This window comes from Marmota monax, unplaced genomic scaffold, assembly GCF_021218885.2.
Source record: "Marmota monax isolate L192 unplaced genomic scaffold, Marmota_monax_Labrador192_F-V1.1 WCK01_AAM20220418_F8-fsc00010, whole genome shotgun sequence".
In the NCBI taxonomy this organism is placed as follows: domain Eukaryota; kingdom Metazoa; phylum Chordata; class Mammalia; order Rodentia; family Sciuridae; genus Marmota; species Marmota monax.
This window is the reverse complement of record NW_026692321.1, coordinates 28,024,879-28,043,427: the sequence shown is the minus strand read 5'-3', so window position 1 is coordinate 28,043,427 and position 18,549 is coordinate 28,024,879. Positions and strand designations below refer to the sequence as shown.

The window sequence follows — 18,549 nt, the reverse complement described above, 5'->3', positions numbered from 1 at the left end:
TCCTGACTCGTTCCAGGATTTCATCAGGAGACCAGCTGGCTTCATCTGATTCTCTCCCGATTCTGATGTGTCATTTGCCATCTCCATCCACTTCTACCTTCATGTTGTGGTTTCTGTTAATATGTGTGCCCTACTTTCTTCAATGGTGGAATTGTTCTTATTGTTTTTAGGGTGCTCTCATAAAAAAAGAGAAGAAAGTGTCTTCATCATCTGAAAACTAAGTTATCTGTTGCCAAACATTTTGATCATCTTAATGTTGCTCCTTAGTTAGCCCACAAATTTCATTTCATTTTAAACCTCCAAAACTCCTGATAGCACTAAGCAGAGGATGTAGCTGTGCAACATACATGCACTCAGGATTTAATAAGTACCAAGCAGCCAAATAGATTTTCTCATTGGCAAAGATGCAAGATGTATTCTTCAGAAGAGACATTCTAAGCTTCCGGCTATTTAAAGAACTTTTAATGCTTCCAAAGTTCTAGCTCCAAATCAAACAGCATAATTCCAGAGCATGGGGGCAGTTCCAGGAGGTAGTGTCCATCTTCTGCAGGCTTAAAGCTTTGGGTGCCTCACTGAAATTTCAACAACAGGGTGATTCCAACAATCAGAGCAGTGACTTACTTTCATTCTGTTCTCTTAGTACAAGTTCATTTAGGCAGGAGTAGACTGTTGTGGACACTGACCCTGAGTCCCATGAGGCCACCTGCTCTTTTTGCTTCTTTTCAGGAATGACAGAAAAATAACAATGGCCTTCCATTTCTAGTAACTTAGCTTGTACCTTGGAGCTAGAAGAATCTTTGTGGCCTGATTTGTGCAGGTCTTCATGAAAATATTATAAATGCCTAGTTATCAGGGTTCACATGGTTGGTGAATTATCTGCAGCCATCCCCAATTAAGAGATTAAGCTAATGCCACAGTAACAAAGTATAACAAGTCACCCCAAACTCAATGGATTAAACACAATAATTATAAATGCTCCTGGGACATATCTTCCATGAGTCAGCCAGGGAACAACAAGCCTACAGTGGGTTGGGCTGGAGTAGCTCTGTTTCACCCTGCATTCAGTGAGGTTTCCTCTGCTCTATGTGTGTCTCTGATCCTCCTGCTAGAACTGGAAGGCCAGCCAGAGTCTGATCTTCTCAGGGTGACAGCAAAGAAGGACACAAAATAGCAAGCACATTCCCAGCCTCATGGCATATCTACTAACAACCCACTGACAAAAGCAAGTCAATAACCAAATCCAGAGCCAAAGGACGAGGAAGTGTAACTTGCTACAAGGGAGGACACAGCAAAGTCACAGGCAAAAGATGTGGATATGTAATTACAATCCTATTACTGGAGATGGGAAGGGCTGCCAAGAATTGCCATCTCCCAGGTCACTTCCCACCATCACCGGCCCAATATATGATGGCTGAAGAACTTAGAATAAGACCTTAATGATAATTTAGTTAAAATATAACTGGAAGAATAAATTTGATGCTCTCCAAGTGTACAGTCAAAAAAATTTTTAAAAAATCCTCCACATCACCCTTTACCTCTAATAGAAAAGGCAAAGAAGAGAACGTACATGGTGACTCAAATTTTTAAATGGCAATCCTCATCCAACAATTCATTCAGTACTTTTTATTTCTGGTCACCAAAAACATGTGTGAGCTATGTGGCAAAAGGTAAAGCTGCTCACCAAGAGAAAACACACCAGCTAAACAAAACCGTGCCTTTACATAACGCTTCATTTCATGTCCTTACACTAGAAATACAAATATGAAAAATTAAGCTATTATATCAGCTTCTGAATTCCCTCACCCATTGCTGGGGAAAAGCACATGTGAAAAGCAGGGCAGAACATGGGATAAAAGCATCATAGAAGGTTCAGAAAACAAAATAAGATGGAAAAAAAAAACCCAGAGAAACGAATACTGAGAGAGTATAAACAATCCTTGCTTTCTTCAAGTTCAGGACATCCACAAAAATAGAACCAAATATCTCTATTACTTCCATTACAAGATAAACCTTTTACTTCTTTATACCCATTGTATCAAAGGTTGGACCCTTCATAAAGCTCTGGGGGAAGAAAAGATATTTTTTGCCCATGAACAAAGTTTTTTGTTTTTGCTTTGTTGTGTTTACTTGGTTATGAGTGATATCAGAACAAAATGTCTTCATCTAGTTTAGCACTTTTTTCCAATAGCCCCTGAGAACACAGAGACTGAAATAACATCTGAGAGTCCCCAAAGTACTTTGAGCTGGGAGGATAACAAAAGCTCTGCTATGCTACATAAAATTGAGCTGAGATTCAGAGATAATAGCAATAATGCATTTCTGCTTCATGCTTTTCATCTCGATATGTCTGAATTACCCACTCTACTTTAGAACCACGTCCCTGCAGCTCCCTTCCCCCAACTCAAGACCCACCATCTCTCAAATCAGAAGGTTGTGATGTTTCATCACTGTATAAATAAGAAATAAACATAGTTTATTATATAACAAAATTCTTATATTTGGGCCTGTACTAACCTTCCTCCTTCTTCATTATTTGTAAAGAAATGTTGCATTTAATTTAATATGTACTCAAGGATGGCAAATCAGGAGCCAATTAATGAATGTACTGTCACATATCTTAGGCTTATTATCCATCACTGACAATTTGAATCATGTCATCTTCCAACGAATATTGCTTCAAACTCATATCATTTTGAAACAAAATACAAAAATATTCCAAAAAGTTTCAATTTCCAAATGGCCTTCTCACTTCCCCAAGGATTCCAGAGTTCACTCAGAGTTACTGCTAATATATGTTATCCTAGGAGTCAACAAAAGGAAAGTAGATACCTTCAAGGAAAGAAGTCTCTTGTCTAAGGCTCGAGCAAGTTCCAGAATCATTGCACACGGCACAGCTGAATCAGTGGCTCCCACAAACACTCTGTGGTCCCAATGGGGAAAATACTTGGAGTCGTAGTGGCAGGCAAGGACCAAATGTCGTTTAGCAGTAGGGTTAAGGGTGCTGATGATATTTGAGAAAGACCGGTACCCAAGGGGCGTCTTACTCAGAAAGGTGTCTACTTCCAAGACCCAGTCGGCCTGAAGTCTCTGAATTCGCTGCAGGATGTGCTGATCAAAACAAAAACCAAAATTTCAGATCTAAACAGTTTTCATTTATTAATTATGTTTTTAAAGTTTTATGTGATAGATTTCAGTACACATTCATTGTGCTTATTAATAGTAGTAAAACATTGCTATTAATTGCTCTTATAATCCTTAGCCATTTTCCTATTTAAAGAACAAACTCATCCTCTCCCTCTCCCCTAATCTTCCTTCTATCAATCAATCCCAGCCAATTGTTAATACTAACCAGTGTTAATAGTTTGCTGTAGGTCTTTCAACATAGCTTCTCCTTGCTTATATGAACCTGTTAGCACACCAACGGATACATCTGCCAGAGGGTTGTTCATTTTATATGAAAAGAATCCTACTTTACACATTACTCAGCCCTGTTGCATTCCTCACTTAACAATGTATCATAAACATATCTACACATTAGGATGGAGGCAGCTGGTTCAGAAGTATTAAAGTCAAGTTTTAAGGGGTTGGGGTTGTGGCTCGGTGGTTGAGTGCTTGCCTGGCATGCATGAGACACTGGGTTCAATCCTCAGCACCACATAAAGAAATAAAATAAAGGTATTGAGTCCATCTACAACCAAAAAAAAATTTTTTTAAAAGTCAACTTTTAATATTTCTAAGAGTCTAAGAAGGCATGATTGAGAAATCGTATATATCAAGGTCCTACAGGTCTCTAAGCTCTTTGAAGCTAGGAATCCCTAAAGGTAGCTGTTTTTGTCTCAAATGCATAGCATGTGCCCCAGGGCCAGCAAATGTTTCCTTTGTAATGAATATTAACTGAAGATAATTGACACCCACCTGCCAAGGGTCACGGAGAAAGAGCTCATAACAAGGGAATGGGTCGGGGATAGTTGAAGCCCCTAACCACTGTAAGAATCAATAAGCAACTCTGATCCATGTTACATATCAAGAAGCTTTGGGGGGGGGCGGTGTCTGGGGTGTGGCTCAGTGGTAGAGAGCTCACCTAGCACGGGCAAGGCCCTGAGTTCAATCCTCAGCACCAAATAAATAAATGTATTTAAAAAAAAAAAAAAAGAAGGAGAAGAAGAAGCTTTCCATCTGCATCCAAGACAGGTCCAGACCCATTGCTAGTGCTGGGAAAAATAGAAAAGAATCTCTTTCCACGCTCTCTTGCCCACCTTGGGCCTTATGAGCAACGTAGTGACTACTGGGAAGAAGGAGCAGATGGAGAAAGGACCCTGGAAGTGTCTGCTTTAAGGACCTAAAATTTGTGGTGTGAGAAGAATGGGTAAGTTTATTGCTATTTCATTTGCCCTTTCCTGTCCTTATTTTCCCCTTGCGTCATTTTTCTTACTATATTATTTTTCTTTCTTTCAAATATTATATACATGTTTATAAGTTATTTTTTTAAAAACTCAAAATGACAAACTAACAATCAAAATAACTAACAATTTGTCCCACAATTAACATCCAGAAGGGATAGACCTTGAGAGGATGAACAAATAACTTAAAATAATTGAAAACAAATGGGAAGGGTGTATTCCCCAAGGAAACATAGGATTTTTCTATGCTAGCCAAGTCTTATGTGGCCTGCTGCTTGCTAATGTGACATGACACGTAGGCAAGGGCTTTGGAAAAACTATTGCAGGAAGCTTCCAGAGAAAGGGAACTTAACAGGGGTAAGATACTGATTCTATAATCAGTCCTAAACAGACCAAATAAACAAGATTCTCAGCAATTCATTCACTCCTTCCTTTTTATAGTGGGTGGGTGGTGGCCTAAAGAACATTGTCACTGTCAAAGCTTATTCTTTCTTTCTTTTTCTTTTTTTTTTTTAGGGTGTTATTTTTAATGTTAGGTTTAGGGTTGGGGTTAGTGTTAGGGTTAGGGTTATGGTTAGGGTTCCAAAGCTTATTCTTTCTATACAAGTTTACATGTTATCTTTTTATATCAGCAAAAGAAATGCTCATAACCTTTTTGAAATCAGCATTCATGTTTCACTTATTTTGTAATTCTCCACAAAAATTCTTAGCACTGTGCTTTGCTTACAGAAGGCTATGGGTTGACTGTAAAAATAAATTGGGGTAGATGCAATAAGAATATATAAAATTATATAATACAGAACCTAACTCTTTGAATGGAGAGAAAAAACTGTGCAGCTAAGATAAGCTTTTGTACATATGAAAATGAGTTTACCCCTAGAATATAAAAAATATTTTTCCATAGAAGAGATCATCTTAAAAAAAGTATGTATATATATATATATATATATATATATATGTGTGTATATACATATATATATACACACACACAAACTCCAGAATGTATATGTGTGTGTGTATGTGTGTGTGTTTGTATATATATATATATATATATATATATATATATACTCCAGAACATCTGGTATCCAGATGATAAACTGCTCCATAAAAATGGCTTCTTTGACACGAAGAGTAGCCTAAAGAATGAACTGGGATTTTTAAAAGTTTAATCTGTTAGCATTGTTCAGAAGCCTTGCACACAAACTCATTTATCAACTACTAACCAGGTCTGGGCCATAATTTCTGATGTCTACATGGATACTAAAATACACACACACAAAAAAAAAAAATAGCAAATGCTCTAAAAGAGTTCTTCCTGAAGGAACCTTTTTGCATTCAATGTAAATATTTGTATTTATCTTAGCAACTGAGACAAATAATATTTATAAACAATCAAATTGGCTGCAAAATCTGATTAGGTCACCAACCACCCTGGTGGTTGTACTTCTGACTTTCAGACTTAGTCTGCAAGTTCCCACTACAAGTCTCCAGGGATGAAAGGCTGGCCCCTTAATGTCTGGTAAGGAGCCTAGTAGATGACATTCTACTTCCAGATAGGGTAACAGGCGGATTAATTCTAAGTTAACATTAGTGGATGATCCTGGGTCTAATTTTAATTAAACTTAAATTCTAATTTTCAGATTTTGAGGAACAATGTCATCACTAGACCATAATTTTATGGAGGAAGCAGATTCTCCAGTATTTGTACTAAGTCTACAAACACTGTTGTCAGGTACTGCACTCTGCCCCTGTGAACTTCAGGTACATCTTCTTGGATGTACCTGAAATAAGTGTGAGGTTGCAAGCTGAAGGCCCTCCACACAGGCCCTTCACACAGTGCCTGAGGGTGGACACTGGAATACCCACACCACTGGGTACGTTCAGTTTGGTGTCTCAGAAGCACTGTGCACCTTTGGGGGATTTTTAGATACTGATTCTTTTTTGTATGGTGGTTGTTTTGACATTTTTTTAAAATCATTTTATTAAGGTCATAGGTTCTGTGGGCAGGAATTCAGATAGAGGAGAAGACCCCACCATGTCTGGGGTCTCCTCTGAAGAGCCTCAAACACCTAGGGGCTGGAACAGTGAGGTGCAGAATTCTTCACTTTTATGAGTGCTGCCTGGACTTGGATGACTAAAAACCAGATAAGATGGACCATTGACCAGAGTACCTCACATGTGGCTTCTCCACAGGCCAGGCTTTTCTCAGCACAATGGTTGGGTCCTGACTCTTCTGGTTTGCTTCTTTAGGACAAAGGATATTTCTTGCTCCATCAGGAGGCCTTATCATTCTGCTTTTTAAGTTATTTTTTATTCCAACCTTAGATAAAAATCACTGACTACTTCAAAATTCAATGCCTTCACATTAGTTATTCTATAAACAAGTTATTTCCTCAAATAAAAATATTCTAATAATCCTATAGGCAGTTTTAGAGTCACTGATTAAAGACCATGAAAATGTAGATTGTAACATGTGATCCCCCAAAATATTCTCCTATCCTGAAAAAGAATGCATAGCAATGCATATCTTTATTGATAACTGCAAAAGTTAATTCATTAACCAATATTATATCAAGTCCACAGTTTTTCAGATTTGAGAATCTTCTCTAGTTATAACCTTGTAGCTTTGTGAGTTATAAAACTTCTGATCTAGCTCTCAAAAAGGCCTCAAAAGGAAAAAAAATGCTAAAATTCTTGTCTAAATTCAGTTCCAAGTGAAAGACTCTAATCCTAATCAAATTAAGGTTATTAGTGTAGTGCCCTCATAATTACTCTGTCATCTACCTCATTTTAAAAAGGGGATGCCCTTTGTCTTTTACAATGTAGGGGATAGGTCTCTAAAAATTAAAGGTGATTTTGCTTCTCAAAAAAATTATAAAACTGAATCTCTTAAGTGAAATTTCTAACACAACCATCCTGTTGTGATTTATTGCTCCATCAGCCGTCTGCATGGACAGCCCAGCCTCATTCCCAACACATTCTAAAACAACGTCAGTCAATTATTCCTTTGCCTCCACCCCTAGGAGCAGTGGAAAATAATACTGTGGATTTAAAAACTTTTAAATGAATATGTATTTTGTAACTCACTGTGTTTGTTGACTTTTACAACCCATAGGCAAGGAATTCAGACCTAAAGTATACATGTGTTTCCAGGCATAAACAGCCTTCTGAGCAAATAGTGTGGGAAAATGAAAAAGGTTGAATCAAGTGAGCACCATAGACCTATGTTTTTTTCTAGCGAAGAACTGAGGGTTTTGGAAAGCACAAGTGATTGCCTTGACCTTTTAAGAAAATGCTTGGGAGATGAGGTCCAGAGAACACTGTTGAAATGAATGGTATGTACCTCACACTCCAACTTGGATTTGAGAAGACCCAGAGCTGGAACTGTTTAAGTACGCCTACCACAGAATTGGTTCCTCTCAGCTCTCGAGTGATAGGATGGAGAAGTCAAGCACATTTGGGTCCAGATTCTGATTTCATCACTAGTACACGCATAACCTTAAGCAAATTAATTCATTTACCTAAACCTCTGGTCTTTTTAAATCCATAGCTTTGGGATAATAATGGCACCCACAGGTGGCATTGTTTTGAAGACTGAATGAAATATAAAAGTGCTCAGTGGAAGTCAATCATCATCACTGTTGTTCCTCTGTCTGCCTAAAGGTTAGAAAGTACCAAGGTCCTTTTACCGTCTGTCTCCACCATCTAATTCCTTAAGACAAGAAGAGCTGATTGGACGAAGACAAGAGGCTGGTGGGGCAACAGATACATAGCTGTCCTGTAAGACTAATGGGGCAGAAAGGGGTAAGAAAGGAAGAGCCCAAAGCCACAAAGTGGACCTTGCAAGTCTCTCTGGGCAGCTGGTATCAAGGTCTTTGCCCTGAGCAGTGCAGGGCAGGTGGAGTAGTTTTAGAGGAAGATTAGAGGGGCCAGTCCCATTCCTTATCAAGATGTCCCTCAAGATGGAACTAGTTTGAAAAAGCAGATATTCAGAGGTGGGATTTCAGATTGCTTAAGAAGACATACAATACGGAGGCAAAGAGAAATTCAAGGTCTAGCCCAGATAAAATTCTAATTCCACCCTTCACAGCAGAGTCTGCCAAACAGCAGTGGTAAGATTAGTGAATCCTAACATCAGTTTAGTGGGTCATGACCAGTATTTTTTTTAAATTAGCAAAACAGAAATTAACAATATCCCGGTGTATTACAGGTAATGAGAATGAGCATTTCTCACAAAACATTGGTTTCAGCTACACATATCTTTATGTTTGTATGTATAAAATGTAAAAAAAAAAAATACTTTCACTGTGGGTCAAAGTCAGAAGTTTGAGAAGCACTACTCTAGAAAAAGTAGCTCATCACTGCCTCAGAGGAGAAAGCAATTTCCCTAAGGGGAAAGAAAGATGACTGACAACTGACAATACAGTGACTCACTCTTTGCCCAGAGCTGTTAGGAAAGGACTGGCAAAAGTTGCTGATGTTGGGTTTAAGGGTTAGGAGCCTTGGGCATGTTATTGAAATGGTCAAGAGCTGATACTTCAGACCTAGATTTCACACAAAGATCTATGGAGAAAAACATGTTTTGCTTAATTCAAAAGACATTTCTATGACAATGAGTAATGAAGTGACAAATCTGAGCATTAAATACTTCAGAACTTCAGCCATGACATCATCCCTTATTGGAAAACTAAATATTTAACAACCTTTAGATTCGTACATCATCTTCTTACCTGCCGAGCCGCATAGCTTCCAGGGGATCCCGGATATCGCTCTATGAGCAATGGTCGTAGATCATTTTGCCACATTTGAGAAATACTGGTGCCTTCTGCAACTTGCCGAAGAGACGATGAATTCAAAATGGCTGGTTGGTGGTAATTCTGAGGATCAAATGAAATTGCTTAACTGGCTATCACTTTATATTTAAGACAGACTGACACATTCGCAAATAATTGCATTAACTCTCAAAATAAAAGAATATTTTTATATCATATGACATGGGTAAATCAAACTACTCAACTAAGAAATTGGCCTCTTCCATTCACAAAGTTAAAAAAAAAAAAGTTTGACAGCTTTTTTTAAAAACAAAATTGTCAGAATGCTTTTAACCTGGGAATTACTGTTTCACACCTATTACCTGTATAAATTTGAATGATGTCTGAACAATTGTTTTGTAAAACTAGGTTTAAAAATATCAGTTATGGAGGGGCTCCTGCTTCCTACGTGTAAGGCACTGGGTTCAATTCTCAGCACCACACAAAAATAAATAAATAAAGGTATTGTGTCCCTCTATAACTAATAAATAAATAAATAAATAAATAAACGGTCTCTTAAGAAAACTACAGTCAACAAAACAATATGCTTTGCTAGCACATATAAAAAGCAGTGTTGTTACAGAATAAGTATTGTCACAAACCAGAGAGGCTGTATTCAAAAGCTTCCAGCTGTCATTCATAGGTGCATGACCTTGGGTAAGTTTCTTAACTTCTCCTTCCCCCAGAAAAACTAATAAAAGAATTTGATCTAAATCCACACTATCCATCATGAGAGCCACTAGCCACATATGACTAAGAAGGACTTGAAATGTAGCTAGTCAAATCAGGATATGCTTTGTATAATATCAACTCTGGATTTTGAAGACAGTATAAAAAAAGGTAAATTATGTCATGCATAATTTATAGTACATTATTAAAATTAATTTCATTTGTTGTCTTTTTACTTTTGTAATGTAGTTACCAGAAAATTTAAAAATTACATATGAACACATCATTATCTGTTTCTATTAAACAGCACTGATTCAGATATTGTTGCCATTCCTTTCAATCCAAGCTTGATGATCCTACAATCTGCTAAATAGTAAACTTTAAAAAAAAATGCAATTAAAATTATTTTAATATTCTATTGACATTCACACTCTTAGGTACACTTATATATTAAAAACGAAACTTAAAAAGCTAAATAAACTTCACATTCAAATTTGCATCTTTGGTGTGACTTCACACATGCCATATTTTCTTATGATAATGGGAATGATGAATCATTCATACATTGTATGTTTATTACTCAATGATGGAATGTGTTACACTCCTCTTCAAAGGGAAGTGGATGATGGATCAGATGACTTCTTCCCTGAGGGGAATGATAAGAGTGACATAAGGATACTGAGTTCTTTGGAATGTAAAAGAGAAATTGAGGGAGACTTGTCTAGTTACAGTTCCTTCCTGTACCAGTAAAGTTGGATATGTTGAAATAATCATGCAGATAGTTTCACTCCAGATGAATTACTGCGTGTGACTGGTGAGAAACTGTGGAATTAGAAAATGCTTATTGCCTAATTACTTAGATTTCTCTACACTGTGAGATGGCCAGTCTCTGGTATTTATCATGCAAAAGAGCACAGCTGTTGGATCAGACATATCCTCTCAACTCAACATCCTCTGTTTAACATGCTGTAATTCTGGCCAGGATACTTAACCTCCTTAAGGGTCCATTTCCTCATCTATACAATGGAGGCAATAACATCTACATTCTAGGCTAAATAGAATTAAGTTAGCTAATATATGTATACTATCATTGTAACTATTCAATGTTTTAGTTCTATTTTATTATCTTCTATCAAACACTAAAGAGGGATAGAATGTTAGAACTGAAAAAGCCACTTACAGATGATCTAGCCCAACCTCCTTGATTTATAAATGAGGGGAAACTGAGGTTCATAGAAATCAGCTTGTTACCCAAAGCTATAGGAGAGCTACAGGCAAGTCCATGTAGAGATCCCTGGCCTGTGGGCTCCGATCAATCCTGTGCTCTGCCTCATCTATGTACTCCAGTTTACTCCTGAATGCTGTTGCTGTGCCTGAATGTCTTCAGGTTTCTGTTTGTTTATTAGTAACACATTTTTAGGTATGTTTTCTTAATAGATCTGTCACTGCCATCTTGGTATCTCCAGGGTCTAAGTCATCATGTCTCAAAATAGCACTTGAAGAAAAAAGCTAAAGCTAAAAGACAAAACAATGGAAATGGAAAAAGAAGAAAATAGAGGCAAGAGGTCTTAGGACTTCCATGGTTACGTAATACTTAACCTCCCAACAGGAGCCTGCCTGTCTCTCCCACTGCCTTACAAGCCCCTTGTACTGGGCGCCTCACTGGGCTTTGGTCACTGGCCTCCCTACAGGCCTCAAAACACTCTGAGGCTCTGCTCCCTTGGGGCCTTCGACCAGCAGTGCCACTTCAGGCTACTTTTCTTCCTCTTCACCTGACAAAATTCTACCCGCTCTGGCTATGGTGTAAAGGCCTCCTCCTGTGAGTTAATATCTTTATTCATACACCCTGTATGAAATATTAGCTGCATGAGGGTTGAACTGTCTTATTTACCTCTCTCTTCCTCTCCATAGCCACTCAAGGGGCTGGTTCATATTAAGCATTCAAAAAATGTTGGGCAAATTCATCAAATAAGGAATCAATAGGTGAACTATCTTTCTAAAACTGTCTTCATTAAGAATGTGTTTATATGTTAATAAAGTAAAATTTGCATCTTTGTCATCAAAAACATCAACTCAGTCAAATACACAAGCAAGTATAAAGACAGGACACACAAGAGGCTACCTGCCGAGGAGCCAGGAGGTCACATGGTTCAATGTTAGCGGGTTTCATTCATTTTGCATTTCGGAATGTAGATGTTTCCGCCAATTTTGATCTAGGTTGGCCCAGGGCGGTCAGAGTGACAGTCAAAAACTGTTGTGTTGCTGTTTGACTAGTGAGTATCTTGTTTTCTATTTACTATCTTAACTCTAGCCCAGAGCCTACCTGGTCATCGTGCTCAAGGTCCTTCATTCCTGCGCTTCACATTCACAGTGAAAGAAAATCAAGTTCATGTTTAAATGAGTGATTTACAGAGGCTTGAAAAAGTTCTTATGAGACTTATGAAAAAACAGAAGCGAAATATTCCTTCAATGTCTCTAACTGTAAGGCATATTTGTAGACGAAACACAGCTGAAAAATAGCACCCCCATATATAATTTTGGGGGTGCTATTTTTCAGCTGTGTTTCGTCTACAAATATATATATATAAATTTTTATATAGACACTCATGAATCCAGAGACTAATGTGTGCTCCTTAACCTCCAGAGATCAAGCAATTCATTAATGTACTTCCGTAAAGGGTCCTCTTCCTCCCTGCCTCTCTGGGAGCAAAGATATCCTATTGCGGCTGGGGATATGGCTCAAGTAGTAGCACGCTTGCCTGGCATGCGTGAGGCACTGGGTTCGATCCTCAGCACCACATAAAAATAAAAAAAGATAAAAGATATTGTGTCCACCTAAAGCTAATAAATAAATATTTAAAAAAAAAAGATGTCCTATTGACTCACAGAGATACAAGCTTCCCAGTCAGTGCAGAATAGAAAAGGTAAAATAGCTACACTTAGTTTATTACTTAGACTCATCTATTATTAAACCCCGTATGGAAGAGCATCTGACCTTCCCACTCTAAATAGCATATACATTCAATTATTAAGGAGTCTTAGTCTCAGAACTCCATAAATATAAACACCTACGTGCAGATGAAAAGACCAAATAAGAGGAGAAACTTGAGGGGGAAAAAGGGTGCACTCAGTGGGAAGACAGTAACAGAGGCAAAAACAGAGTTGAGCCCAGCAGTAAATGCAAACCCCAAGTTATTCTAGGTTCATTTCAGTTTAAAGTCACTTAGACAATTTCCATTGGTGCAGGCATTCTCAGAGGAGCAAGGTTCTATTACAGTCCCGGCCTTGTCTTTTCATCCAGGCAGAAAGGACAATAAGTCTGCTCTGGGTGACAAGAATCTTTTAGCTAAAAAAAAAAAGTGTGAACCAGCTATCCTGAAGCATCTCCTCTCTGCTAATCACATGGTGCTAAGTCAGAGAGGGGTTTAGTTACATAATTTGGAGAGTTGGCCCAGCTTGCAGCGTAAGTTGAGGTTCCAAACCACTGAATTAAGGGGAAATCCTCATAGACATGCCACCAATTCAAGTCAAGCTTCCAACCTATAGGAGGGCTCCAGCCAGCCCTCAGATTAACACTTCTGTCTGCCTGCAAATTTAACTCAGCCAGCACTTATTGAACTTCTGTGTGTTACATGCCACTGACATTACAAACGCAGCTGGGAAAGAGTTGGGAAGTGAATGAGATAACATCTGTCTTTTTAAAATGCAAGCAGTCCCTTCTTAAAATTAGAGCAGAGCAGGCTTTAAAAACAACAATTGAAGGTCAATTCCCAGCTTCCTCATTTATTAGCAGTGTCTAAGAAAAGGTTTCTAATGTGTAAATGGGTATTATAGTACTTACCCACAAAACAGGAGAGGTTCCAAAAGGATGTGTTCTTTTTCCCTCTGTCAACACCCAGCCTACCACTGAGCTCCCTGTCCCTGCCTTGGTGTCTCCATGGTTGCTTCCAGAAGACTCATGCAGGTGGAAGGGTGGATGACTAAGGTCTTAGGGTAATGGAGGAGAGAAACCCTAAAGATTTAAAATACATGCAGTTCTGGCCAGGCATGGTAGTGTACTCCTGTAAAATCCCAGCAACTGGAGAGGCTGAAGCAGGAGGATTGCAAGTTCAAGGCCAGCCTCAGCCTCTTAGTAAGGCCCTCAGTAACTTAGTGAAACCCTGTCTCAAAAATAAAAAACAAAAAGAGCTGGATATGTAGCTCAGTGGCAAAGTGCCCAATTTCAATCCCCAGTACCCAAAAAATTAAAATACATATGGATCCATAAGCAGAAGAATATAAAATGCTATAGAAAACATTTAACAGTTTTCCAAAGCCCACTCTGGAGTAGGCATCCTAGGTGATGCCAATTATCCTGTATGTGGTTCCCATCTTCAAAAAAAAAATCTACCTTTTAGCTGGGCACAGTGGCATAATATATAATCCCAGCTATTCTGCAGGCTGAAGCAGGAGGGTTGGCAACTCAAAAAAAATTCTTTTTAATGATTGGTGCTGTTCATGAAAGTATTATGCTCCACACAGGCCAAATAAACATTAGCTGAAATTAAAAAAAAAAAAAAAAAAGATTGGTACTGTAAAAAGAAAAAGAAATAACCATGCCTCTTCATCCTCCCTAATTATATATGCGTGGACCCACTTGGGAGTTTAAAGATTTATGATACTGTTTCCATGGAAAAATTGTTTCCAGGTTTCAAATAACCAGATCATGGTCTTCTATACACAACCATACACCATTGTTGATCTGTTTTTACATATTAGATGCCACTGAAAGAGACACACCTTTATTTCAAAACAAAGGAAATAGATTTAGAAATCGATGCTTTCTTTACCACACCTCTCCTGTTGGCAAACCAGTGTACCAAGGGCACACCTCACATGATTAAAATATCCAAATGTCATAAAAAGCAGGAAGGCATGTATTTTAGAGTGAACTGAGTCATCACCAGGCTGCAAGCTGTAGCTGGTTGCCTGGAAGACTTTATGAAGGCCTACAGCACAAGGGAGGGGGGCTAGAAATGTGGAAATGTCACGGTTGATTGTCATTTACTTATATCATTTGCTTCATGTGCTTATGCCACTTGAAACTATTCAGTTTCCCAATGGAACAGTGATTAAAAGCTTCTTAATACAAACTTAGTAGGAACTCATGCATTAAAGACATTTCTCAAAAGTTAAATTCTCATTAACTTAAAACATTTTAAGAATCACACAGCACCTTCTCCTACCCACAAATACCCCCTGCTTACACATGCCTACAAATGATCCCTTCTGAACAGCTAGTTCTAACAGTTTCCATCTCATTCTCATTTATTTAGATGTGTCTTACACATCTGGTATGGCCCCACATTCTGGTTATTAATATCCCCTTCCCCATGTCTGACCCATAAGGTATTCCCAGAGGAGTAATGAATATGAGAATTTTGCATGTAATTTAATGGTCTTCTTCATGGGCATCACTTCTAGCCAACCCCAGTGGGAAGTTTTTTTCCTTGAAATGACTGGAGTTGACCTCCCTCTCACCCCCATCAGGTTCCCTGTGGCTGCTGGTCTCCCTAGATAAGTGGGTGCCTGGTGTAGGGTGAAGCTGATTAAGCCTGATCAGGACTAAAGTGGGCTATTCTCATACATATGCATGTGTTAGTGTGGGAGCGAGCAGTCACCAATGTGCCCTGCATTTCAAAAGTTTGAGTAGACACAGGCGTTCAGAAAGCATTTGGAAGAGCTGTTCAATAATATTGAAAAAGTTCATATCACTCCACTTTGCTGCTTTTTGTAATTTCTTTAAAAGTATACCGTTTCACTCCAATGCCATTAACATTCACACGAGCCCTCAGCAACTTCATGATTTCAAAACTGTTAACGCAAGAAAAGGAAGTAATTGTGAATCTATTTACTTCACAGAGAAGGAATTACAAATCACTTTCACCATAAGTTCCTATATGAGAATTCCACTACAACTAGATGTGTTTCCCTGAAAACAGCATGTACCCTCTTTTAAGGGAAAAAAAAAATCGTAAAGTGGAATTTCAGTTAAGGTTCTCCTTTCCTTAGAGTTGCTCGGCTTAATAAATCTAAAACAACACACGTAGGTCCTGAGATGGCAGGGAAACTTCAACGCTAGGAGCGCATCCTTGGAGATGCAGAATGGTGAGCTGAGGGCACATCCCCAAGCGTTCCCAGCACCCTGGCACCCTGGCGGCCCTGGTGCGCCAAGACTGCTGGCCTCCAGGGTCGCGATGTGCCCTCGTTTGCTGCTTGCCCACCGCGGACAATACACACTCCCTGTGCCTATCAGCACGCCCATTAGACCGCAGTCGAGGGGAAGCCAGTGACATCACCCAGGCCCCCACCCCCCCACCCCCGACGTCTGCTAAGCAGCCCCGGGGCCAGCTGAAGCACCCTGGCGAGGACGCATTCCCAACTCCCCGGGGCCGCTGTGTTGGGGCGCCGGCTCCTGAGCCCGGGACGCAGCTCTGCCCTGCCTCCCACTTTGCCTATGTAGGGTTGGCCGAGCCCCGGGTCCCGGCACCCGCCAAGAGCCACTCAGGTACAATTACGCAGAAACAGACCCTCACCTTCTCTTGGGTCCAGGCAATTGGGGCCCGACTGTAAGCACGGGCTGCCAGGGGCAGGGGGGCCAGCAGCAGTAGCAGCAGGTGGAGGGTGCCCACGACGCGCCGGTCACTGCCGCCTGCCATCTCTCGAAAGCTGTGTAGGCGCGGGTTGCCCGGGCCGCCGGCGGTCACGAGCCCGAGAACGCGCGTCCGTCGCCTTCCCCCTTCTCCACCCTTGGGTCCACTGCGCCCGCCTTCCCATCGCCTCCAGCTGCGCAACGCAGGCCGCAGCCGCAGCCCTCCTCCCCCAGACCTTAGCAAACCAGGGGGCTGGGCTGCCCTGGGTGACACAAGCTTCCGAATCCGAGGGAACAAAGAAGGCCACTTCTTTGTCTTGGAGAGGATGCAAGGAAGGAAGGAAGAGACATGGAAGAGCCTTTTTATGATCTTCAGTGCCATGCAGGGAAGAGAAAGGGAGAAAGGGTTCATCAGACCTTGGGGCTTAGGAAGTGTTTTTTTCTGAAGCTCTTTAAGAAAACATTTACTGAATATTCTGTACCAGGCCTTGTTCTACTACCTTTTCCGTGATCCTCTAATCTACTAATCCCATTTGACAGATGAGGAAACTGAACCCCCTGGAGAAAGCCTGAACTGGAACCCTCAAGAATAAATATTTATAACAGTGCATCTTTATCTTTTCTCACAAATAGTTGCCTGCCTTGTGAGATACGTACATCCAAATTGAGAAGTATGGTTGAAGTAATTATATGAAATATATAAATTCTAGAATATATGGAGGCTCTCAATCTTCTCTAGTGTATGCCTCCAAAAGGAAAACACAAAAACAATTTTATTTACAATTGTTCCTCTATTTCCATGGGTTCTGCATCCCAGGATTCAACCAATCATAAATCAAAAATACTCAGAAAAAAAAAATGCATCTGGCCGGGGAAATGGTGCACATCTGTAATCTCAGCTGCTGGGGAGGCTGAGGCAGGAAGATCAGGAGGTGAAAGCCAGTCTCAGCAAAAGCGAGGCACTAAGCAACTCAGTGAGACTCTGTCTCTAAATAAAATACAAAATAGGGCTAGGGATGTGCCTCAATGGTCGAATGCCCCTGAGTTCAATCCCTGGTACCCACCCCCTCCAGAAAAAAAAGCATCTGTACTAAATAAAGAGTCCTCTTTTTCGGCCACAGTGAGGTTTAGGGCTTGGTCTCTCCTGAGTCATCTTCCAGCAACAGAGTTCCCCGAAAAAAATCAGAAAAGGGATGTTGAAAAAAAAAAAAAAAGAAAACTATTTCCTACAAATTAGAGCAAGTATTGGAAGATAATAAGCACTGCTACAAGACCCATCCACTCTATTTGCCCAGGCTTGGCTACAGGTCAGTTTTTAAATACAGAGGACTGGCTGGGGAATATACACTGTCCTGCCCCCATCTGGAACTGGAAGGGAAGACAGCATAGAAGTACCTCCTTTTCTTAGATCAAGATTGCTAATCTAGTTCTTTTTTTAGTTATAGGTGGACACAATATCTTTATTTTATTTTTATGTGGTGCTGAGGATGGAACCCAGTGCCTCATGCATACTAGGTGAGGGCTCTACCTCTGAGCCTTAACCCCAGTCCTGTTAATCTAATTCTTGTCCAAGAGTTTGAGTGACAAAAATATACAGGCTTAAATAACACAAATAGTTTCTTTATTACATACAGGAACAGTATGTAATAAAGAATATCAGTATGTAATAGAGATAATTGAATCACTTCAGAACTTTCTATTGGTCCAATGTTCAGAATTAAATCATTATTACACATCCCAATATATTTCCTCTCTTGATGCTTAAGCTAGCCTTGAAAAAGAGGATTTCCAGAGTGGTAATAAAGAACCTAGTTTTCTTAACCTATTATTACCTTTTTATATTTTCACAGTATGATTTTTATAAGAAAAGGGGTGTAAATGGCAAACCTAGATGAATCAAAATGTGAATATAATATTATGCTAAATATAAACAACTCAAAACAAAAAATACGGGAAAAGTTGAACTTGCTGCCTTTTTTTTAATAGGAGCATGAACCTAGGAGTACTCTGCCATTAAACTATATCCCCAGTTCTTATA

At 39.6% G+C, this 18,549-nt stretch overlaps 1 protein-coding gene across 1 annotated transcript in view; it reads right to left on the bottom strand.

The window, feature by feature from the left end:
- The window catches only part of Qpct (glutaminyl-peptide cyclotransferase), a 29,988-nt gene extending 13,309 nt beyond the window's left edge, over window positions 1–16,679 (bottom strand). Inside the window, exons 1-3 of the mRNA XM_046441664.2 lie at window positions 16,456–16,679; window positions 9,131–9,277; window positions 2,830–3,108 (exon numbers count right to left, since the gene is read on the bottom strand). Of these exons, the coding sequence (XP_046297620.1) occupies window positions 2,830–3,108; window positions 9,131–9,277; window positions 16,456–16,578 (549 nt within the window). The 5' untranslated portion in view covers window positions 16,579–16,679. The remainder of the gene's footprint in view (window positions 1–2,829; window positions 3,109–9,130; window positions 9,278–16,455) is intronic.
- Window positions 16,680–18,549: the final 1,870 nt, after the last annotated feature.